The 22,366-nt window shown below is 47.5% G+C and overlaps 8 protein-coding genes across 8 annotated transcripts; 3 read left to right on the top strand and 5 right to left on the bottom strand.

The window, feature by feature from the left end:
* Positions 1 to 356: 356 nt before the first annotated feature.
* On the top strand, positions 357 to 2,020 carry PAAG_11453 (hypothetical protein; the record flags this gene model as incomplete). The annotated part of the gene is made up of 3 exons (XM_015847101.1): positions 357 to 531; positions 683 to 1,342; positions 1,455 to 2,020. 3 exons carry the CDS (start codon positions 357 to 359, stop codon positions 2,018 to 2,020), a joined length of 1,401 nt encoding a protein of 466 aa, XP_015703233.1.
* A 798-nt stretch (positions 2,021 to 2,818) lies between these two features.
* Positions 2,819 to 4,033, top strand: PAAG_02227 (mRNA-capping enzyme subunit alpha; the record flags this gene model as incomplete). Its single annotated transcript, XM_002795475.2, has 1 exon — positions 2,819 to 4,033. One exon carries the CDS (start codon positions 2,819 to 2,821, stop codon positions 4,031 to 4,033), a length of 1,215 nt encoding a protein of 404 aa, XP_002795521.2.
* Positions 4,034 to 4,573: 540 nt separating this feature from the next.
* PAAG_02226 (DNA ligase) lies at positions 4,574 to 7,742 on the bottom strand (the record flags this gene model as incomplete). The annotated part of the gene is made up of 5 exons (XM_015844576.1): positions 4,574 to 5,122; positions 5,199 to 5,429; positions 5,508 to 6,042; positions 6,112 to 7,467; positions 7,660 to 7,742. 5 exons carry the CDS (start codon positions 7,740 to 7,742, stop codon positions 4,574 to 4,576), a joined length of 2,754 nt encoding a protein of 917 aa, XP_015701624.1.
* Positions 7,743 to 9,630: 1,888 nt separating this feature from the next.
* On the bottom strand, positions 9,631 to 10,644 carry PAAG_02225 (hypothetical protein; the record flags this gene model as incomplete). The annotated part of the gene is made up of 3 exons (XM_002795473.2): positions 9,631 to 10,196; positions 10,278 to 10,461; positions 10,549 to 10,644. 3 exons carry the CDS (start codon positions 10,642 to 10,644, stop codon positions 9,631 to 9,633), a joined length of 846 nt encoding a protein of 281 aa, XP_002795519.2.
* Positions 10,645 to 11,979: 1,335 nt separating this feature from the next.
* On the bottom strand, positions 11,980 to 12,777 carry PAAG_11452 (hypothetical protein; the record flags this gene model as incomplete). Its single annotated transcript, XM_002795472.2, has 1 exon — positions 11,980 to 12,777. The coding sequence occupies one exon, from the start codon at positions 12,775 to 12,777 to the stop codon at positions 11,980 to 11,982; it is 798 nt and encodes a 265-aa protein (XP_002795518.2).
* Positions 12,778 to 12,951: 174 nt separating this feature from the next.
* PAAG_11451 (hypothetical protein) lies at positions 12,952 to 15,156 on the bottom strand (the record flags this gene model as incomplete). Its single annotated transcript, XM_015847100.1, has 1 exon — positions 12,952 to 15,156. The coding sequence occupies one exon, from the start codon at positions 15,154 to 15,156 to the stop codon at positions 12,952 to 12,954; it is 2,205 nt and encodes a 734-aa protein (XP_015703232.1).
* Positions 15,157 to 16,065: 909 nt separating this feature from the next.
* Positions 16,066 to 18,486, bottom strand: PAAG_02222 (membrane copper amine oxidase; the record flags this gene model as incomplete). Its single annotated transcript, XM_002795470.1, has 3 exons — positions 16,066 to 17,228; positions 17,301 to 17,422; positions 17,465 to 18,486. The coding sequence occupies 3 exons, from the start codon at positions 18,484 to 18,486 to the stop codon at positions 16,066 to 16,068; spliced, it is 2,307 nt and encodes a 768-aa protein (XP_002795516.1).
* A 1,339-nt stretch (positions 18,487 to 19,825) lies between these two features.
* On the top strand, positions 19,826 to 22,284 carry PAAG_11450 (hypothetical protein; the record flags this gene model as incomplete). Its single annotated transcript, XM_002795469.2, has 2 exons — positions 19,826 to 19,858; positions 19,942 to 22,284. The coding sequence occupies 2 exons, from the start codon at positions 19,826 to 19,828 to the stop codon at positions 22,282 to 22,284; spliced, it is 2,376 nt and encodes a 791-aa protein (XP_002795515.2).
* Between the last annotated feature and the right edge of the window lie 82 nt (positions 22,285 to 22,366).

The raw sequence follows: 22,366 nt of genomic DNA, 5'->3' as shown, positions 1-22,366 counted from the left end.
TCTTTTTTCCACTTTCCGATGCCATCAGTAATCTAGCGCACGTGACCAATCTGCCAAACTCTCCTCAAAAGCCAAGTTCAGCCGAACAGAAACAACGGCATAAAACCATCTGTATAAACTCCCGTCATATCCCCATAAGAACAACATCTTCTGAGCCCACAGGTAGCCCAGCCATTTTCTTCAAAATGGTGACAAACGGTGCTCAAGCCCGAGGTGAGATCCCCTTCTCCGACACATCCGAATCCTTGAACCTTGTTCTCGTCTGCCACCACTGCATCTGTTGCTAAGGGAGTAGATGGCAATAATAAATTAACACCGTTGCTAATACATAACTGCCATCTCTCTTTCTGGCTCCAATGGTGACAACAGCATCGTCCGTGGCTTCAAGTTCGGGAGCTAGTTTTGTCGATGCTTCCGGATACAAGTTCAGTGATAAGGATAATCGGCTAGGAAAGCTCAAGGTTACGAAGAAGACTGCAGCGAAAAACGCGAAGACTGCTGCTGCTGGGAGAAAGGAACCAGAGAAAATGGGTAAGAAAAATGTGTATTTGGAAACGTGTGGTTTTATGCGTTTAATACGAGATCTATCATTTTGTCGTGTGGACAGTGACAGCAGCTACTCTATGAGAACCGAGCTGACATTTCCTCCTCTTGCTTTCGCTTGCGGAATCCAAAGATGGAGATCCCGACTCCCGCGCTTCCACATCGCCCATTCTCCCTGAAATGGACGATAAAATCGTGGCTGCCTTCCCTAATGGCAAACCGCGAGAAACTCAATTGGAAACGGTGATATGCAAACATTGTAAACGACCAGTTCTACGACAAACGGCAGCAGAACATATACGAGGCTGCCTGAAAGCAAAACAAGAGAAAGCACGGAAGAAGAAAGAAGCTCGGGATGCTGCTAACAGGGCGAAAGAGAAGGCATTGGGGAAAGATAAAGGGAAAGATGGGGATGATAAAGGCGATGACAGATCTGGAATTGGTGGCATGGATGATGACGACGCGGTGAAGGGACAGAAGAGTGCGAAGAAAAGTGCTGGTGGGGACGATGGGACGAAGAAAGGGAAAAAACGCAAGGCTGACATCGATGATGAGAAGGACAAGGAACCAAAGAAAAAGAAGAAGAAAGATGAACCGAAACCCAAGGCGGCCAAACCAAAGGGCCCTGTCGACGTGGAGAAGCAATGCGGTGTCCCCCTGCCCAATGGTGGCCAGTGTGCGCGGTCTTTAACCTGCAAGAGCCATTCCATGGGTGCTAAAAGAGCTGTCCCTGGCCGCTCGTTGCCGTATGATATGTTGCTTCAGGCATATCAGAAGAAGAACCAGGCACGGCAGCAAAGTGAGTTCTTACTTCTAGTGTTTGCCATTGCTTCCCCTTTCCCCCTCCCCCATTTAATTTAATTTTAATTTTAGTTTATTTTTAATTCAGGTTGCTGACTTATATGTCATAGAGGCCGCAATTGATGCGAACGCTCCGATCCATGATGATCTAGATGGCAATGGCCCAATCGACTCAGACGAGGAGAGAGATGCAGTGATGGCGGGCCTGGCTCGATCAAATCATCAACCGCTAGTAACCCACCCTCTCATCCCAACCAGACGCAAATACCACCTAGTGCGTATGAAGGAAATGCTTTCACAGGTCCTTGGTGGTGCAAGGGGGGGTATTTTTTCCCAACCACGCGATGTGACCAATCAGGGTCAGGGTGGAAGGGCTATGTTGACCTCGGACTCAACCAATATCGCAGCGTCCCCCACAAGTGCTGTCGACCCTTCTGCGCAATCTGCGGAAACTTCGAGGAAGCCTTCGATCTCTCAACAGCCGGCGCAGAATCGAGTTTCCCAAGTCACAGCCGCAGCTGCGGCGAAAAAGCCCGCTACTACTTCTACTACTACTTCTACTACAACACCAACAACAACAACAACAACAACAACAACAACAACAACAACAACAACAGCAACAGCAGCAACCAGTACTGCTACAGGCTCTGGAAATGCAACCGCAACTGCAACCTGATCATGCGGACTGATGTATATTTTGATGATGCTTTCGATGTCGCTTAATAGCTACGATGACGAGTTTCTCGATAATATTCAGGACATGATGGTGCATTGGGGTTATTCAAGGCGTTTCTGGAAATGGGATGGAAATTTTCCGGCGATATGAGAGATGATACCCCTTGTTTTGTGCATTATACAGTTTGATTTTTCTCACTTGATTTCAGGTTTTAATTCTATGTTGTATATTTGGTTCAGTTGTTTTTGCTGCATATGTCCCGTATCTCTGTGTCTATATATCCCTACTCTCCCAAGGGGAATCGATTAATATGGGACTGGAATGGAATAACATTTTAGTTTCGCTATCATTGTATTGTATTGCGAAAAGAGTATATTATATGGTTGATTGTGATTTGTTTTCTTTACATAGCATAGCGTAGATCGGTAAATGAGTCTTTTTGCTGTTTGACCAACGTTCAACAGACTTTGGTTCCTTTGTTGCCTCAGGCCCCAACCCTCACCTCACCTCTTCTGCTCCTCCAATTCGCAGAAAATGAATTTAGTATCCAGAGAATGCTACGTTTACGAGACATAAACTGCCAGATTCCTTTACCTACCTATTGCACCGTTACTCTTCCATCCTCAGCAGATTCGGATATTTTCTCCTGTCGCAACTCTCCTCCTCGCTCACCCCTCTGTACACCCTCCATCTCCAACACATCGCATCATTACGTTAAGAGCCCTCCCTCCACAGCCTATTGAAGCACCCAAAAAACCCCTTTCACCTCTCCTCCCTCCAGCCTGGGAACCGAGCGCCATGAGCCACTTAACTGTTCCCGACCTCGACAAAGTTGGCATAAAAGCCGAGCCGCAGCTGGCAGACCAATTCCGCAGAGAAGTCGCACATCTACTGGGTCGCTCCTCACTAGGATTTCCAGGAGCGCAGCCCGTCAGTTTTGCCGCACGACATATCGCCGAACTACAAAAGAAAGATTACTATGTCTGCGAGAAGACGGATGGGATTCGCTGTCTTTTATACTTTGCCCGCGGCGACCCAGAGTCTGATACGCCTGAAATCCACTATCTCATCGACCGCAAGAATGACTACAGATACGTCCCCGGCCTGCATTTCCCCCTCCCGGACGATGACACCTTCCAGAGTTTCCATGTCGATACGATTATTGACGGGGAACTGGTTAGTGATACATATGAAGACGGCTCGTCGCAACTGAAATTTTACGTCTTTGACTGCCTCGTCCTGGACGGGACGAGTCTTATGCACCGCACACTCGATAAACGGCTGGCCTACTTCAAGGAGAAAGTCCTCAAACCATATAATGCCATGTACAAGAAATACCCGTCGGAAAAGCAACACCGCGCTTTTGCTGTGGAGGACAAGTCTACACAATTTAGCTATGGGCTTGAAATGATGTTCCGTGAGATAATACCTAAAGTGAAGAAAATCCACGGTAACGACGGTCTCATCTTCACCTGTCGCAGCACGCCGTACAGAATCGGCACAGACGAACATATCCTTAAATGGAAACCTCCGCAAGAGAACACAGTCGATTTCCGCATGCGCCTACAATTCCCTCTCGTAGAGCCGGACGAATCCGACGACGGAAATCCGGGAGAACCATACCCGGACTACGACGCTATTCCCACCTTTTACCTTTTCGTCGCCCTTAAGACAAACGAATACCTACCCTATGGCACCATGCACGTCACCGAGGAGGAATGGGAGGCGCTCAAGGCCATGCAGAAACCGCTCGATGACAGTATCATTGAGTGCTACAAGGACGACGAACATCGTTGGCGCTTCATGCGGCTGCGCGAGGATAAAATGGATGCCAATCACATTTCGACTGTTGAGAGTGTCATTGAGAGTATTGAGGACCGTGTTGGTGAGGAGGATTTGATTCGTGCTGCGCCGGCTATCAAGGCTGCGTGGAAGCGAAGGCAGGCTGAGGGGGATATGGCGAGGCAAAAGGCTGCGGAGGAGGAGAGGAGGAGAGGAGGAAGAGGAGTATAGCGCCGGGTTGGGGGTTGGCAGGGTTGGGGATGAATGGTATGGGGGCAGGAGGAAAATGAGGTGAGACGAACTGGAATGACCTGTATATGTAACCTTTTAAGTATTGCGTTTTACTATTCCTTGTGTTTTCTGGTATTGCGGGAGGCGTTTGTGCATGGTTTTCTTCCTGCGGATACATCATATACCTCGTTCTTCATACTAGGCTTCCTTATTTCTGGTTTCGTTGTTCCTTTAATTGGTGCTTCCAATTTTCGAGTGGAAGTATTATTTCTGAAGCCAGTTACGCAGGCTATGGGGAACGGTAATCTCAAAAAAATTTTCGTAATAGATAGCACGATACAATTCTATCTTCCATACAGCAATTCTATTTTATCTTCTACCACAACGTGCCCGTGACGTATAGAGGGAGGAAATGACAGCAGAACAAATCAACGTGATATACTATGGAAACGTAGGAGACGCTGCTAATGGTAACATGAAACTATACACGTACCGCAGTCTTCGCCCTGCCTCAAGCCAACCAACTTCAACTTCCAACTCTCAATACTCAAAATCATCATCCACCCCCCCTTTTGCAGGCGCAACATTCGCCACACTTTCTTGCTTCCTATACATATCCGCCACAGTTCTCGTCGTCGTCGCCTCATCAGGTTTCTTATCCTCCCGACTCTTAATATACCTTGGAAACCGGAGCGAAATGCCCTTAGCGGCCCCATTCTCGCTGCCCAAAATCTCATCGGCGGCAGCCTTATAGCGCGGACTAAGCGTCAGGTCCGCCGCTTTGACTTCCCAGACATATTTGGGCTCGAACCAGACGTCCGGCTGGTCCTTGGGGACGGAGGAGTGGTCGTAGAAAGGTTTAGGACGGTCGATGACGAGTGGGGAGAGAGCGCTGTATAGTTCTTCGAGGAGCGCTTCGGAGAAGCCGGTGCCGATGTTGCAGATTGTTTCGTAGTTTTGGGTGGTGGGATTGTAGGCGGCGAGGAGGAAAGCGCCGTAGACGGATGTGCGTTTGCCGCGTCCGTAATAGGCGCCCAGTACGACTAGGTCGAGAGAATCGCCGATTCCGGCTAGGTAGTCTTTTTTAACCTATTCATTTTAAAATATGTGAGAAAGCTGTGAGGTGTTATGGGGTTGGTTTAGAAAAGAAGAATTTTTAAAATACCTTGAGCCAATTCCGGCTCCGTTTGCTGGGTTCGTATCCGCTTTCTTCAGTATCAAGCATCTTCACCATCAGGCCCTCACAGGATGCTTTAACACTCTCGTCGAGCAATGTCTGAATTTCCTCGAGATCATTGGTATCACCATGCTGGGCGAAGACGAACTCGCCTTCAACGGGTACAAACGCCTCATGCAGTAGACTTCTTCGTTCTCGAAGGGTTTTCTTAACGGTGGGCTATATAAAAGTGTATCAGTATCGACCAATGCTCGATGGCCCAGCGATTTGAGAAAAAGAAATCCACAAATAACTTACTTCTCCATTCAGAAATAGCAAATCAAACGCAAACACACAGACTTTAACCTTGACATCTTCCGCTTTGACATCCTTCCGCTTCCTCGTCATAAGCTGCTGAAATGGCAGAACCTTCTTGCCCACAACATCCCACGCCACTGTTTCGCAGTCCAGCACAAAACTTTTAGTGCCCTTCTTAACCCAGTTCTCTAGTTTGCCAAGGATATCCGGGTACTTCTTTGACAAGTCTTCAGAATTGCGAGAGAAAATGGCACATACGCCCCCTCCGTCTTTCTGTAGGGTTGAGGCCGTCGCACGACATTCAGAGATTGCCTCCCGACTAATATAATGTATTTGTGCTCTTTCACCATCATACTTATACTCACACGTAAAGTTTTTACCTTCGAAGCGATCGAGAACCTCAGTGATGGATTTCGTTGGTTTAGCCAACATAGGTTTCAGCGGCACTCCAGGTTGCAATTTACATTTATCCTTCAAATTGAAGATTCCGTGCTCAAGCATAGCCGGAATAATAACTTCATATGAAGGAAGTTCACTAACAAAATGAATAACAATCTGGTTAACAAAAGGACTCGATGTGAGAACAATGCAGCTGAGCTCTCACCTATACACAGATTTAAGAATCTCTTCACCTTTCGCCAGTTGTTCAGTAGCAGGTGCTTTTTTCCCTTGCAGCTCAACCTCGTGGGCCACCATCGCATGAGCGAGTGCCACGAGTACCGTCCTTTCAGCAAGACCCAGACGTAGTTTACCTTCAAGGAAACGAATGATAAATTTGGCCTCACTTGGCCCGCCCTTGTTGTGCGTGATGTCAATGCCTTTCGACCCCTTTCCTGCCACAGCAGCATCCGCAGACGATAGCAGCTTTTTAATAGCTGAAATCTTCTTGTCTTGAGATCCATGGCCTTGTGTCCTAGCAATTGCAAGAAGACCTTCATGAACCCCTCGAACAGTCAATGGTTTGGGTTTGAACATGGTTGGCTGGTTTGAGCGGCTCTTGGCAGCTACAAGTCCAAGATCGCCGATTTCATGCTGGTCTGCTTTGATCACTGCCAGGCTGCGGCCTGTAGATTCTCCAATGGCCTTCATGATGAGCGATTCGCCAATTCCGAGTTCGATGCCGGCATAATCAGCAGCGAGTTTGTTTAGCATTAGCTGGACGGTTGGGAGGAGGTCATTTGGGGTAAGGCGGAGCACTTGACGAAGGAAAAGAGAGCAGTGGGATAATATAACCAGCCGTTTTGTAGTCATTTCGATGAGGGAAAAAGTGGTGCAGAGCGCGGCATATGGAACTGGTTCTCCAGCTTTCCAGTCTGGATAGGGATCCTTCCCACTTGATTTCAATACCTGCTGCACTGTTTCTCTATCCTTCTGAGCAACTTCTGGCGTCTCTTCTCCTATTTCATCATCATTTACAGAATCAACATCGTCCTTTCCGGCGGATGAGGATTCCTTGGTTTCATCAACGGGTTCCTTCACTTTCTTCGGGGATTTTGGTGATTTATTTTGACCTTTAGCTTTGGAAGCAACAGGCTCTCTGTCAGCAGTCTTGGGCTTTGCAGATGCGCGTTTTTTCTCTGGTGTAGACCACTTTCGTCTCTTGGTAACCGGCTGAATGTCAGACTCTTCGCTCTCCTCTTCCACCGGGGTTTTATCTCGTGTTAGCTTCTTGGATCTAGGAGAGCTGTTCTCGCTGCTGCTACTCTGTACCTTCTCAGATCCGCTATTTGCATCCGATTCCTCCTTTCCCGCAGCAGGAGGAGGGCTGTCGCCCTTTGACTCTTCACCAGCCTCAACATTACTCATTTCAACATCTTTCTCCCCATTACTTAACTTTTCATCATTCGTTTCTGTGGCGGTTTTCTCCTGTTTCTTTTTGTCCCTTGTCCCAGATGAAAATGCCAGGGTAGATTGTTTTTTCGGAACAGATGCGGAACCATCATTGGCAGCAAAGAACTTCCTATAAAAGATACATAAAGTCAGCGAGGAGTCAAAATATTTAACGAATTGTCAAACTTTATATCAATCTCTCCAACCATCTATTGTCAAATGAACCACTGACACCACACTTGATATACGAACGCCAATCCCACTAAACGAAACCGCAGCCCTATAGCATATAGCACACAGCATACAGCATACACTCACGCACCCGATACTCAACTGCGGATCTCTAACGTACCCCAAAGTAGCCTGTTTCCCACCACCACCACCACCACCGTTTCTCTGCGCCATATCGTCCACTCCTCCAACCAACGACAAAGAACCGTTAGAAGACGTATAAGCCCTGCAGGGTATCAAAACCAAAACAGGCCCTCGAGTCTGCCGTGGGCACTGACAGCTACCAGCAGCACACCCAACTGTCGAAAAAGGTCTATTTCTTTCTCGTCTTTCTAGTCTTCTATATGGCAAGTTGGGGACTAGGCACCCGCGATAGCTAGGCGTTTGGTTCCCGGGGTAGAGAGCGGTGCTGTGCGTTCCAAACTGGGGTAGGAGGTTATGCGGTGAGGTGAGGAATGGAGAAATGTTGATTTTGGCGAAGGGAGAAGGGAGGGGAAGATGGCGCATAAATTGGTGATGGATCGATGTATAATTCTTTTCTCATTGGGTTGTGTCCGTAGATTAGATCGAGGCAGTCATTCGATGTATTTATACGTAGGTTAAGCCAGACCGTGTATCAAGCGGGACGGTAATTAAACTCGTCAAAGCAGCCACAATCTTATAAGGAGAGACGTGGAAATTAGAAATAGGGAAAAAAGTGGGGAGGAGGTTCAATCGGTGTTTGGTCTGCTGGTTCTGCTCTGTAAATGTGATGTTGACAGGCAACCAGCTGCGTCCTGGAGTTAGTTAGTTCGAGCTGAAGTTTCCAAGCCCATTTTTCCTCTTTCAAGCGGTGACTGGACGGAACGCGTCGAGATTGGAAGGATGGCACGTGATATCGCGGTCCGCTGGAAATCGGGCTTAGTTGTGATTCTGTATCCCATCCATTCGAGAAGGAAAATTCCGCAATAAATTAACCTAAGGACAGACCGTAAAAATATTTATACCGAAAATCATTTAAGCTTAGAATCGGTCTCCTTATAAGCTATTTCTGCCGTTGATTTTCCCTCGTCACGCTCCCCCGGGGTTAACGGCCCTAGATTGAATCCAACACATTTTCGCATTTTAGACTTGCAAGGAAAGGGAGTGCTGCAAGGCATGAGTCTTTTGACGATGAATGTTGGAAACTTGCTTGAAGAACTTGTCGTGTTGAAGAAAAGGGCTGGGGGTGCGGTTTCTGTAAACTGGATGCTCACCACTATTCGAGTTACTACTGCCTGGTGGGGGAGAATAGATGGTGTATTTACCCTGTTCATGGCATAGTACTAAAGAAGTATCTTGGGTATGTCGTGGGGGGGGGGATAGTCCTTAACGGTCCAAGACATGAATGCAGCAATAGAACTGAAAGTGCTCCTCTTTGAAGGGGGTGGCGAGAAGTGTGTTAGAGAATCACTACAGATATTGAAGGCACATATATCAATCTAAGAGGAGAGAGTAATCTACCGACGTCATTCTGAAGGGACATCAAGTGCGCATGATAAAGGTAATTTATATTGGGGTTGCGCTATAGAGTGTTTGTTGTGCCGGGGCATCTGTGCAGCTTGGTAAGATATACATGTGAACAGGCACCATCTGAGGCCAACAACTTTTTTTTTTTTCGTCGTTTTTGTTTGTGTAATTCTTTTTTTCGAGTTTTAAATTTTATTTTTTTTATTTTTTTATTTTTTTTTAAATATTGAAACAAAGCAACAAGGGCGTTGTCGTGTCATGTCGTAATCGGGAGTCGTTAATATTCGTTCCCCGAAAGTAGTTGAACAAGCGGGGATGTCGAGAGTCATGGCAACATAAATGCCAGCATATAAAAAAAAAAAAAAGAAGAAGAAGAAGAAGAAGAAGAAGCTGTTAATACATGAAAATCGAAATGTGCGAATACTTTGAAATAATAAGTGGGAGTTTCAAAAGGTGTTGAACAACGTGATGACACCATGATTGGAGAGGGGCATGGGAGCCATCGGAATGAGATTGCTTGCTGTACAACATGAGCATTGCCAGACCCCATGGCCTCTCGACCCTGGTGACAAGCCTAGATTATGAGAGCAAGAACCCCGACGCCAACGGCACCTGCATGCACTGGCAATAGCATATTTGCTGCGCCAAGGAATGGCTCGATGGTAGAGCTGGAGACAGCAGATGAAGTACTCCTAGCCGGATCCATGTAGGTAGTTCCTGCGTTGGATGACACGGGCTGAACTGTCATGGATCCCATACCTGGGGCAGTAGGGACACTGGGTGGAGCAAGGGAAGGAAGGGAAGGAACAGATACGGAGGGCAACTCAGGGGCAGAGGGGACAGGTACGGAGGGCAACTCAGGGGCAGGGGGGACAGACATAGAGGGCACAGAAGGAGCAGAGGGGAGACTAACCGAAGGGACTTCAGGAGTAACAGAGGGAACAGGTATAACAATAGTTGAAACGACTTTTTGAGGAGCAGATGAAACAGAGGGGACAGATGGGACAGATGGGACAGATGGAATAGATGGAACATTTGACCGAGGGGGTTCAGGGAGAGGATTGACAGTTGGCAGCACAACAGTGGGAACTGGAAGGGTAAGATCAGCTCCAGTGGTGGTCTTGGGGGGAATAGGAGCTCCTACACCAAAAAGCATTAGTTGCGTGCAAGAAAAGAGATGCAGGGGAGCAAAGGGGATTAATAGCTGGTTGGGTATTATACCAGCACTATCACAGACTTCACGACCAGCTTTGTCCAAGGCTTCGACTTCCTCAGCAGTGCATTTCTCCTGGACACATTTCTTGACTTCACGCTGATACCCTTCGCTCTTACAGAGACAGGGAACGTCACTGGAGGAGCAGCCATAATCAGGGGCCTTTCCAAGGGTGTCGAAGACACATCCCCTCTGTCAGAATTAGCCCGGATATTAAGGGGTGTCATGGGTGCAAAAGTGGAAAGGGGAAAGGGGCATAACCAAAAAGAAGTTACTTACAGGGCAGGGAGCAAGGTTAAGGACCGGACTCATATCTTGACACACGGCTGTGGCGGTCAGGATGAGGAGCCCAGCAAGGGCAATGATGGCCTTCATGGTGATTGATTCTAAGGATACGCGTTAGAAAGAGTGCATGTGCAGACGCGAGACGCGTCTGGCAAGAAGAAGTTAAGACAGGAAGAGTAGTACTTTCTGGAAGTCGGACAATTAAAGAAGAAATTAGTTTTCGATCAAGGGTGAGACGGAGACGGAGACAGAGACGGAGGCGGAGGCGGAGATGGAGATGGAGATGGAGATGGAGAACCTGATGGTGGTGAGGCGGATGAGGTTTGACAGCGATGATGAAACGGGGATTGTCGGGGGAGGGAGAAGAAGATGGAGAGAACAAAGGGAGAAGAAAAGCGGAGGACTATTATAATAAGCAGGAAGGGCGGGCCACAGGGCGGGAGAGGCACCACGCTAGCCCTGTTGGGACGGGCAACGGGCAATAGGCAACGGGCAACGGGCGGTGTAAAGGGGCGGAACGTGCCTATGGCTGCCTAGCAAGGGCGGTGTGTGTGGTATAGTGGTAGAGTGGTCCCTCCTCTCACTGCTGCGTCTCGGAGGGTGGAAAATCGGGGGGGTAAGTGACAAGGGGTTGGGAAAGGGGTCTGTCCCATCAGCTCGTAGGAACCGGGTATTAGGCATTAGACACACAGCAATGGCAGTGGCAAGGGTATCGTAGGAATCGCCGGTGACTTTTCCCATGGGTATTTGTGGTTTTTAATATCCATCGCTGACGGATTCATGGAAGAAGAGGAGCCCACAGTGGGATCGGTAGGACAGCGGTGTGCTCCCCGATTTCCCCTATATTTGGGAGAAATCTATAGATACATGTAGATAGGGTAAATCCAACATGATACCTTAGCCGGGGAGGAGACGTCCATACAACCATATAGACGGTCAAAGGGCAAATATTCCATATGATAGAAAGGTTACATGAAGACAACAAACCACCCCAGCAGTGTTTCTCTTTACTTCTTCTTCCGGCCCGCAGTTATCAAATTCAGAAAAGCGGAACAGGTGAATTATCCACCCAAATCCATCTGTATGTTTTATCCTCGGGCGTCTCAAACGCCCTTGAATATCAAAGTAAAGGTTTCTAGCTATACATATCGCCCATCGGCTCATTGAGAGTCTTGCGTTTCATGGCGGCCAATCTCAACATGCTCTGTCTGCACAGTTCGAAAAGTCATTCACCATAGTTTTCACACAACCCTCAACCTGCTGATAGAGGCCATGAGAATTCATGCATGATGATACATACCGTGGTGATGATCGAGAACTTTCCAAAGTTCAAATATAAAAAAAAAAAAAAAAAAAAAAAAAAAAAAAAAAAACAGTGTTGCAATTTTGGGTTTTTGATTAGAACTTCAGAAATGAATCTTATTCTCACCATTCAAGTTCCTTGGTATGACGAATATCTGGGGCCAAAGGGGAGTGGGGAGGCGTTTTCTCCCTTGGCAATATCTTCGCGAACAAGCTTGATAACCGCGAGTGTCTCTTCTTTCTTGGAGGGGTCGAAAGAGCGCCTCTCTCGTGCACTTGAATATGTACCATCATATCTGGCGCCTCGACAACCGGCGGGGAGGCCGTTGGTATGCCACCGTTGCCTGCTTGTGAATATCCCGCTGGGAGACTTGGGGGCATTGCAGATTGTCCGCTAATACTCGAAATGGACGACGACGAAGAATGGGTTCGCCAAACATTAACCCCTTGCTGGTTTCCTGGGACCTGGAGATACGAGTCGTTCGCGTTGCGGTATTGTGGAGGCCTTTGGGGTTGCTCTACCAAATCCTCAAGTTCGGATACATCGAACCTGGCGTCTGCGCCGAAGATCGTGAAAAGAACGTCCATGGCCGTTGTTTGCCCCGTGGTTGATATTTCGATTGGTTTTCCAGGTTGGGCGTTGACAGGACATATCATATGTGGATCTGCCCCTCGAAGTAGCATTAATTTCGTAATCTCGAACCAAGATTTGGCTTGTTCGGAGAACTGGACCTTAGCCTCGATCGTGAGTAAGTACATGGAAACTATGAAACGGGCCCATACTGTTTCGCCCTTGTCCACATCACTGGGAGTGGAGCCCCTTTCGAGCAGGAACTGTACCATTTTTACTCTGGGTTCTGAGTAATGGATGCCTACGAGCTGACCACTCGAGGTGCCTCCTGTATTTTTCGTGCTTGTCATCGCGAAGGCTAGGAAGGGCTTGCCTGCACGGGTTAGTGAAACCCCTGAAGACAGTTTCTGCTCAATATAAGAGATTAACCTATATTGGACACAAAGGCTAATAAAATCATTGTTCCACTGCGATTCAAAGCCAAATCGATAACCCGTATTCACCCAGTGCGCCGCGGGATCGCATCATCTTTTGACAATTGCAGCTTCTCGAAAGTGTGCAGCGGCCCTGTCCACCTCATCTAGAAGGTCAACTTGGGCCTTTTGAAATATGCCATCCCCCATGCGACTAACGTGGTACATCATGTCGAACACAATATCCCACAAGGCCTGGAAGTTGGCCTCTGAATGTGACGAGTGCCGGAGACCTTTGATCCGAGCCACATACGCCCGAGCCAACGTCATGTTTGCATCAAATTCGACATTGTCAACTGCGACAAGCTGAACCTCTACCGTTGGAGTGCGCAAGAAGTCGCGAACAGTCCTGTGCAAGAAATCGACCTCGTAAGAGACTACCTCGGCAACCACTCCTTCAGTATTGGAATATTCATCGCAACTTCTTCGACGGCGAGACTCCAATAGCCCTTTACACCTGCTATTGAGTCTCCGCTCAATTTCTTCGCATCGAATAGTCTCTTCCTCGATCGACATCGCTTTTATCGGTCCTTTTATTGCAAAATCAGGGTCGGATTCATCCAGGTAGGAGAATGTTAAAACGGCCAGAGGCTTTGGAGCCTCAAGTGCCAGACGAAAGAGCTGAGAGGCCTGTTTGAGGTAGAACGAGTCCAAGCTTGTCAGGATATGGGAAAAGAACTGCTCGAGGTCAGCAGGGAGCTGGTCTAATCTTCTTTGGAGATCATCCATCCGGTCCGCATTTGTCAGGCCGTCCATTAGCGACCTCACCACGAGGTAGACCCAGAGGAATACGCCGGACGCCTTGTTTACAATGTCAGATACAAGTTTGGGAGCACGCTGTGGTTCCATAACCAACGCCCTTGAAAACCTTGGGTGGTTGAATAATGAGTCCTGGGCAAAAATCTTGATATCATCGTGAGTCAAATCCTGTAGGGTTAATTTCGGACAATTCTGAAAGGCATCCTGGAAAAGAAGCCACGGGCGGCTCGCAGCGAGTATTTTGATGCTGTGGCTCCCGGTCATATTAACAAGCATGTCGATGAGGGTCCGATGATCCCCATCAAATTCGTCAAGGCCATCGATGAGGAAACAAAACCTGGCTTCGAATGTGATGTTTACAAGTAGCTTGAACGCACTCATCAGGTCTGAGATTGTCCAGGAGAAATTCGCTTTCCCATGTGTGCTGTAGTACTCTGATAGAGACGGAAAGATTTTGGGGATGAGTTCTGGTCGTCTTGACAGGATTTTGTGGAGTAAGCTCTGTAACAGCCCCAACTGCGATTTTTGCATTGACGTGCCCGGATTCCAAAAGTAGAAACTCGTAAATACGATACTCTGTGGCGATGCCCACATCTTTAGATATTCCAAAGTTCGTTTGTCCTGGTCGATGTATTTCATCAGCGTGGATTTTCCTGATCCAGCCTTTCCACTCAACCAATATATACCGTCTCCTTTGCACAGCCAGTCCTTCAGGCTATCCCAGGGAACGTTTTCGCCAGCTTTGTCCTCCAGTGTCCAATTGAATGTCTTTTTATGAGCGCTTGAAATCCATTCACGTCTGTCTTGCATATTCGGAAAGTACAGACTATCACGGATTTCTTCCTTGAACTTCTGTTCCGAGCCCCGCAAGACCATTTCCGATAGTAACCTTGAGACTGTCGATATATCTTCATGTTTCGAGGGGTTGTAGTTTGAGCGTCGGATGGCATCTAGAATTTGGAAACGACTCTGCCGTGTCTCGTCGAGAATTCTCGACTCAGAACCCACGATACCGTGCCTCACCGCATCCACATTTTCGCCTAGGGCGGTCTGTTTGGCACTGGTAATCACAAGCAAGACAACGACAATCTGTTCGCGGTATTGCTTGAGTCGACTGTACAAGTCCTCAATCTTATCTCTACCCATGGTGCTTTTCAGGGCCTGTCTAACACTTTTCCAGTGTTTATGAGCTCCCTGCACTTTTGCAGCTTGCAGTGCCTTTATTAGTTCCTCCCCAATCTCATTGCAGCGTTCTGTTAAGTCCTGCAACGCTTTCTCGTCCTCGGAAGTAGCATAAGCACAGACCTTGCGGGATCGATTATGAGCCCGCCTATTCAAGGTGACCAAATTCTGGGTAATAGCATCCAACTCGAGATTGTGCACCTGAGCTCCTTCGGCAGAGACGTATATTTCGTGCGCTTTAGCTGCCAGCCTGATTCCAAAGTCTAGCAGCTGCACGACATTGCTTGCAAGGCCAACAGCGCTGATAGGATCCATCACGACTCGGGGAACGTCCGGCCGAGCAGTGTGGAAGTAAAAGCAATCCACATAAGCTTTGTTTGAATGCTATTGACAGCGATAAAAATGCACTTCTCTGAAGTTGTCCGGGGTGCAAAACCCACATTCTCGAGGCAATGGATAGTGTCCTTTTACCAGGAGCCACAGAGCCCCTCATCCAAGCCACCGGAACATATGATAAGCCTTGCAGACCGGAGAACGTCTCGCGAGCGCTGCGATTTGCCAAAGCCATCTAAAATTCGACGCTAGCTATCTGACCTGCTTGGTTCTCAAAGCAACATCTAACCTTCTCAATTTTCTTTCTGTAAGATGATTTTCCGGCTGTTTATTGGCTGGACGTTGACCCATCACCAGTCAAAAACCCACTTCCACTAAAATCGGCACTCTCAATAAAACGGTTTAATATGTGCATACTTCTCCCTACAACCCTTCGGCTAACTCTGACATTTCTGAGTAGTTAGAAGAGTGAATATTGCCATCCAACAACTACCTGCTTATTCTCTAACCAGGAATCGGAGTCGACGAACTTCCCAAGATAATGCCGTTTGACAAGTATTTCAACCTGCCTTAAACCATTGCCTTTCTGTCTGACAAAACTCAATCACCCACTCCTTAATAGGTAAGTTGGTGATGGCAGGCTTGAAGAAGCTGATGCACAGACATTTTAAGGGGTGGACATTTGATATTTCATAGAACCCAGAAGGAAGTGACACACACGGTCTCTTAACCAATAACTAGCCAGAGCGGCAGCCGAACTCTGTAAGGAAACTACCGCTCTTTGCGTCCCCGTGGGCGTAGTCCTGCGGTTAAACTTAAAACAACGTAGAGAGATCTAAGTCACTCAAGAAACCCTTGAGGGCATATGCCTTAAACCAAAAATCCCATGTTCTAAAGTCTCTCAAGTGCTGAATTGAAGCGCATAACCGGCTCTTTGAACTCTACCCTACACTGCGGAAGCTTCACACCATAATCTTCAAAATCCAATTTTCCACCCTCCTTATCTTCAACAACCCAACGCCGATTCATTAAGTCGCCATCCTGCGCCCGGTCAAAAAAATTATGCGGTGAAAGCATCATACTGGCATACGACTCGCTGAACAGCGTCACAGGCACGTCCTCAGCGCGTGTGAAATGGTGCATGCCCATATTCATCCACACCACAAGGTCTTCCTGGTCAAGGGACTCGTTGTCGAAAAACTTGCTAAAATCCTGCTGTGGTTTCCAGGGCAAATTAGCGTTCTGGACGGAGTTGGCAAAGGGTTCATTGTCATGCTGGCGAGTGACGGCGAGATGCTGCTTCGCAAATTCGCAATTCTTGCGTGAGAAGGGAGAGTTGCCCGCTGTGAGGTGGACGTTAGAGCGGCCGGGCACAATACGGTATCCGCGATTTTCGCCCCAGGCATTCTTTCTGTTTCTGTTCACGACACAGTACATGGCTTGATTATTTGGTTCGTAGTTGAAACGATCTTCTTTTTCGAGATAGCTGGCTTGGAGCTCAATCTGTTCGAAAACGCCTAGTTCTGGGAACCAGGGCTGAGATTGCTCTGCTGCGACTAATTTGCTAATCTCGAAGGAGTTGGCTGTGTCGACGATGTCAAAGTCAGCTTTCCAAGTCAGGATGTGGTCGTGGATTGAACCTTGGGTCGCTTGCTGGACGCGAGGGCCCCATTTCTGCTGCGACTCGAAGTAAGGACTAGCCTGGAGGTAGCCGCTGGCACGAACGGAGATCTCGAGAGAACCGTCGACGTGGAACGCGTAGTCGAACATGTAATCGTAATTATCAACGGTTGCCACGACGCGGGTTATGAGCGCATTCCCCTTGATGACACCAAGGTTTTTTGAAGCCCAATTAGACTCTTCGTCATCGGAGCGGTGGCGGGAAAGAGGAAATCCCAGGTCGGTCTCAAAAATGCAAAGGGAATCCATGCTAGTGATTGTGTGGTTGCCTTCGTGGTAAGTCAGATTCAAAAACGTGGACCCGAATGGGCAGTCGTATCCTTCGAGCAGAGTCCCCATCTTGGTTCCCAAACCAAAGTAGGTGTCTTGAAAGACTGTAAATGGGTAATTAGTTTGACGAACTGACTGGCAATTTGGGTCACTCGGGGCAAGATGGCAATACTGACCTGTATTGGCAGCCTTTGGTTGGTTTCCTCCGTATTGAGAGGTTGCTTCTTGAAGAGATAATTCATACAAAATCCGTTCACCTTTGAACTTGATATCAAATAACATGAGTCCTAGAGAGCGACTATGCGACATATAGAAAGACCAACCCATATACTCAACATACCGCTGGTCTGTATCCAACTTGTACCTTTTCCCTCCCAATTCAAGGATAGTGGCAGAGAATTTCTCATCCAGCTTACGAATTCCCATCTCAGGATTACGATTCAGCAAAGTCCAGGAATCTTCTAAGGTCTGGTCAAACTCCTGTTTCAGCTCGCCGGCTTCGAACGATGTTGTCAATTCCTCGGTCGTACGAAAGAACCGCTCCTTGGTCACAAATCCCTTCACAGAGTAAGAGGACGGGTCCGTCCCTGTCCAGTCAATCAGCAGAAAGAAGTCGATTGGAGTCAAAAATGGCGCTCTAGATGGAGATCGAAACATAATGTTGAGGAATGCTTGTTCTCCATCGAAAGAAATAGGATCCGTAGTTCCATATATCAGATTTGTCCTGTTGTCATACCTGCCGTAATACACACCACCCTGGAACAATGCAGACGTTATGTTGGCAAGTTTCGACATAACAGAGGAAATCAGTGGCTCCACAGCCCTTTCGCGTATGTCGTCGAAGTAGCGAGCATTAAAAGGCACGGATCCACCCATACCTCCATTGTAGATGTAGTCAAGGGGTTCGACAGTGGTTTCAGGGGAGACTGGAAGAGGCCCCACCATGTACTCTTGAGATCTAGGACCATTCCTTCCACCTTCAAAAATGATAGTCCGGGCATACTTCGGGGGTGGCAGGTTATTGCCATCAATGTAAGCAAGTACAGCCGACTTGTTTGTCGGCAAAGCGTCGATCCAGAAGACATAATTGTCCGTTATCGTTGCATTTTCGGGATGCGTCAAGTTGAGGCCAGTGGTAGGGCTGTGAAGGAGCTCCCACACAGCCAGGTTATCTTCAGCGCTAATCCCGGCCCAAACATTGGTCTTTGGAACTTTAGTGACAGGCACGGGCTCCGCCAGGCAACTGTCCTCCTCCCCGTAATTGCTATTCCGCTTGTGTAAAGCGGATGGGTCATAGGCAAATGGAGATGTCGCAGCGGCGAGGTCGAAAAATCCCAGTGCTAAAAGACGCTTTGGTCGCATAGCGAAAGAGGAATTCCTGCTCATCTATGTCTCCTCTTCTACATGGAGCTATGGGAACGGCCAAGCTACCTTACACAGCGCCCAGCTCCTTAAAAATAAGCCCGTCAAGGATATGTCCTAGAAAGAGTGATTTCACACCGTGAGTGTATCGGCTTCGAAAGCAATCTTGATATAGATCGATTCAAGAGTTGAAGAAGATATGAGTAGAGGTCTTTAGAAAGCAGGCAAAACAATGTACTTTCGCATTTCAAACCTCTCGGTTTTCCATGAAGTGGACCATACACCCTTTGCATTTCAATGCGGAACACCAACCAATCATGATATTGAGTAACCGTATAGAAGGTCCTATTGCCGAAACCTTGATTGCGGGAGGACAAGGGCTCTTTTACATGAAAAGCGACGGGTTTTAAATAGAGGTGCTAAGATATGTGAAAAAACAGAAGCTTCATTAACACCAGTTACAACTTGTTGTAACCAAAAAGAATGTCATAGTAATAGACAGGACAAAACCGAGCAATATGGGAAGAAATCCTTTCTGTTTTGAAGAGCTCACTCACTTTATTGAGAAAGAGACTGCTCCTTACACCACAGTGGAGACACAGACGACTCTAATGATCAGCGACTTCATTTCCCTTTGAAGAGACAAATAGTTAACTATGCATATCGCCAACGAGTTTTTTCCTGGCTGCACGGCATAGCTTCAAACATCCTCGGTAAAGTTTTAAGAACCCTCAAAAAGTCACTTTATACGCAATACATCCGACATCTTCCGGGGCCACATTTGGAAACGGTTCTGAGTTTCAAGAGGCAGAAGGACAGACGAGATCATGATATATGCCAATTTCCAAAATGAATTTTCCAAAGGGTAGGGCCGAGAGAGATGAGCCCTTCTTCATATCCCAAGTCTTCCCAGCGAGTGCCGAATCCTTCCAGATGATTTAGCGTCAGAAATCCACATAATCCGTACATCTTGGACACAGCATCTGGGTTTCTCAAGGTGACTTTCGGACTGACATGGGATGACCGATTTATGATTGAGAGTTTCCACAGCACGGCATGCCGAAGCGATTAGTAATAATTTAACTAAGCTCCGAACAGCCCATGCGGGTGATAGTTAATCCGGTCTGATTGCCGCCGTTCCTCAATCTCAAAAATGCATCGGTGAATATTCGCGGAGGCAGGGCTCATGTTGCAAGCTTGGACAGCCTAAAGAATTGAGAAAGTCAAGTAGATAGCCCCCTATATATCATGGAATTCTACAGCTTACATGGCCGCTAAATTTCAAGCTGTATTGACATATTAACATCTGGATATGATTTAAAACTAGGACGTTTAGCACATGGACCGCTCACGACAGGACGCTTTTGCAAAGGTTTGTATAAATTCGCCTCTAATGCTTTTTGGCAGCGTGGTATACGTCCTTGCTAACTATATTGTTATCTTTGCTGTTAAAAGCTGCGCCCCCCTTGCGTGGAACTCAGCTCCGTAGGGCTTAAATTTCGAGCTAACCTTGCGACCTCCAAGGATGTACTCAAGGCATTGAAACCACTGCATGCTGCGGTCATCGAGGTTGCCAGTATGCATGGCTTAGATGAGAAACTTGCAGAGTACACATTTTTCCCTCTATCGCACATATTCAATGAGACCCAAAGGGTCTCGGTCCACTGCCTAGAGCTGGCCGTGCGGTGCCTACAGATTCTGATAGAGAAAGGATGGCGTCAAAATATTTCTATTCCGATGGGAAAGCAGCTGCTTATCCTCCTTACCATTGTGGGTGGTGGTGTTCCCAGTCAAGGTCAAGACCAGCAGAGGCCTGATTCGGAAGAGTTAGTTGTCGCCGCATTCGATTGTATAGGAAGCGTGTGCCAGGTCCTAAATGGGCCAGCAGCTGCATCAGCCGTATTCAATGAAGTGGGAACATCCACTATCATTGATCAAACTGTCTATGTTTTACTGGAAGGTATCACGGACGGTAGTTCTGATCAGGTCCAACTGGCTGCAGCAACGGCTTTACGGACCTTAAACACGCGCATCACCCATCGTGTGGTGTTGGCTAGCCTTTTACCCAGGAGTGTCTCTTCATTGACCAAAGCTCTGCGGCCAACCACTCAAATGCGGCGATCGTACAAAGTTTTGTGTTGTTACCTCCAAGCGCTCACAGAAATCTTGAAGGCTGTACTTAATGATGCTGATGTTGCAGCTTCAAAAGCCGAAGGAGAAGATGCTACGAACCGAAAAGGCAAAGACGTTGTAGTCCTCGATGATTCGTGGCTAAATGCGACAGCATCCCAAGTAAAGCTTGCGCTAGGAAACGTGATTCGGCTGAGAACCCATGAAAGACCTGAGGTTCGCCATTATTTACTCGAATTATGCCTCATGATCATTGAGCGATGTCCGAGCTCCCTCGCAGCCTCACTGTCGATGATGGTAGACACTGTCGTAGTTCTCGCTGAATATGACAAGCAAAATACGTCAAGTGAAGCTTATGTAGCTTTAAAACATCTCGTCATCTCATCTGGCCCGGTCTTGGATCTTCTCAAATCAAGCATGCACACGTGGATTATTGCATTACCGAGAATGATGCAATCAAACAACGATACAGCCAAACATAGGGCAATTAGACAAATATCGACTGCGTTCCATGTCCTATCCCAAACTCAACCAAGCTCGGATATTTTAGATGACACACTCGCTACAAGCTTGTGCGATAGTGTTTCTGCCGCAATCCAAACCATTTCAACAGCTCCTCAACCCCTACCCAGTTCTTCTGCCACAGGGTCCGAGCTCAGTATTTCTTTGGATGAGAGCAATTCCCTATCATTCCAACCTGTGCTACTAGAACACCGCAGCCAACGAAGAACGCTGTCAGAGCTCCAATCTATGATTTCGGAACTTAGCGCCGCAGATAAACCTCTATCAATAGTGCGTTCGATGTTAAAGAAAGTAAACGGATCGTCTAGCGATGCCGTCTTGGCTCCTTTTTGGCTTACCCTCTCATTTATAAAAAGTATTCCAGCAGATATAGCATCACTGGATGACATGCTTGATCTGGATTCTGACTCGCCATCTCGCGCTGCTATTGTCGAGGAGCTATACTCAATTTCACTTCCGCTACTATCAAGTTCTAATCCTCCAGATTGGCGTCTCCCTGCGTTAGCTCTTGAAGCTGTAGCACTTCAGGCACAGCAGCTTGGTGGAACGTTTCGACCAGAATTGATTGACACCTTATACCCTGTGTTGCAGTTGATGGGCTCCAACAACCCTAACTTGCGAAATCACGCTATTACATGCCTCAATGTCTTGACTAAGGCGTGCAAATATCCGAACGCAAGTGCAATGCTTGTCGAAAATGTTGACTACCTAGTGAATTCGGTGTCTCTGAAGTTAAATACGTTTGACATATCGCCGCAAGCTCCCCAAGTGCTACTTATGATGGTTAAGCAATGTGGAGCTAGTTTAATTCCTTACCTTGATGACTTAGTTGGGTCGATATTTGCAGCTTTGGATGCTTTCCATGGCTATCCTAAGCTAGTTGAACTTCTGTTTTCTGTGTTGGGAACTATTGTGGACGAAGGTGCAGAGAAACCAGCACTACTAGCCATCACAGAGTCAGATGGGAAAGAAATCGTCAATCATCGGAAGAGGCCTCTCGCATCCCGCACCATTTCGGATGTTGCAAAACTTTTCAAAGGGCGCAGGGAGAAATGCGCTCGAGTTTCTGAATTTGAAATGGATGGTGACTCGGAGCGAAATTTTTCATCCCAAACGTCCATGGACTTCTCAAAAACATGGTCCTGAGCACATAGTTGAGGATAAAAGCGATATAGTTTCTGAGACAAACGAATTACCACCTCCCACTGAAGAAGAAAAGCCACTGAGC

Source organism: Paracoccidioides lutzii (assembly GCF_000150705.2).
Source record: "Paracoccidioides lutzii Pb01 unplaced genomic scaffold supercont2.5, whole genome shotgun sequence".
Classification (NCBI taxonomy): Eukaryota; Fungi; Ascomycota; class Eurotiomycetes; order Onygenales; family Ajellomycetaceae; genus Paracoccidioides; species Paracoccidioides lutzii.
This window is presented reverse-complemented; position numbering and strand designations above follow the sequence as displayed.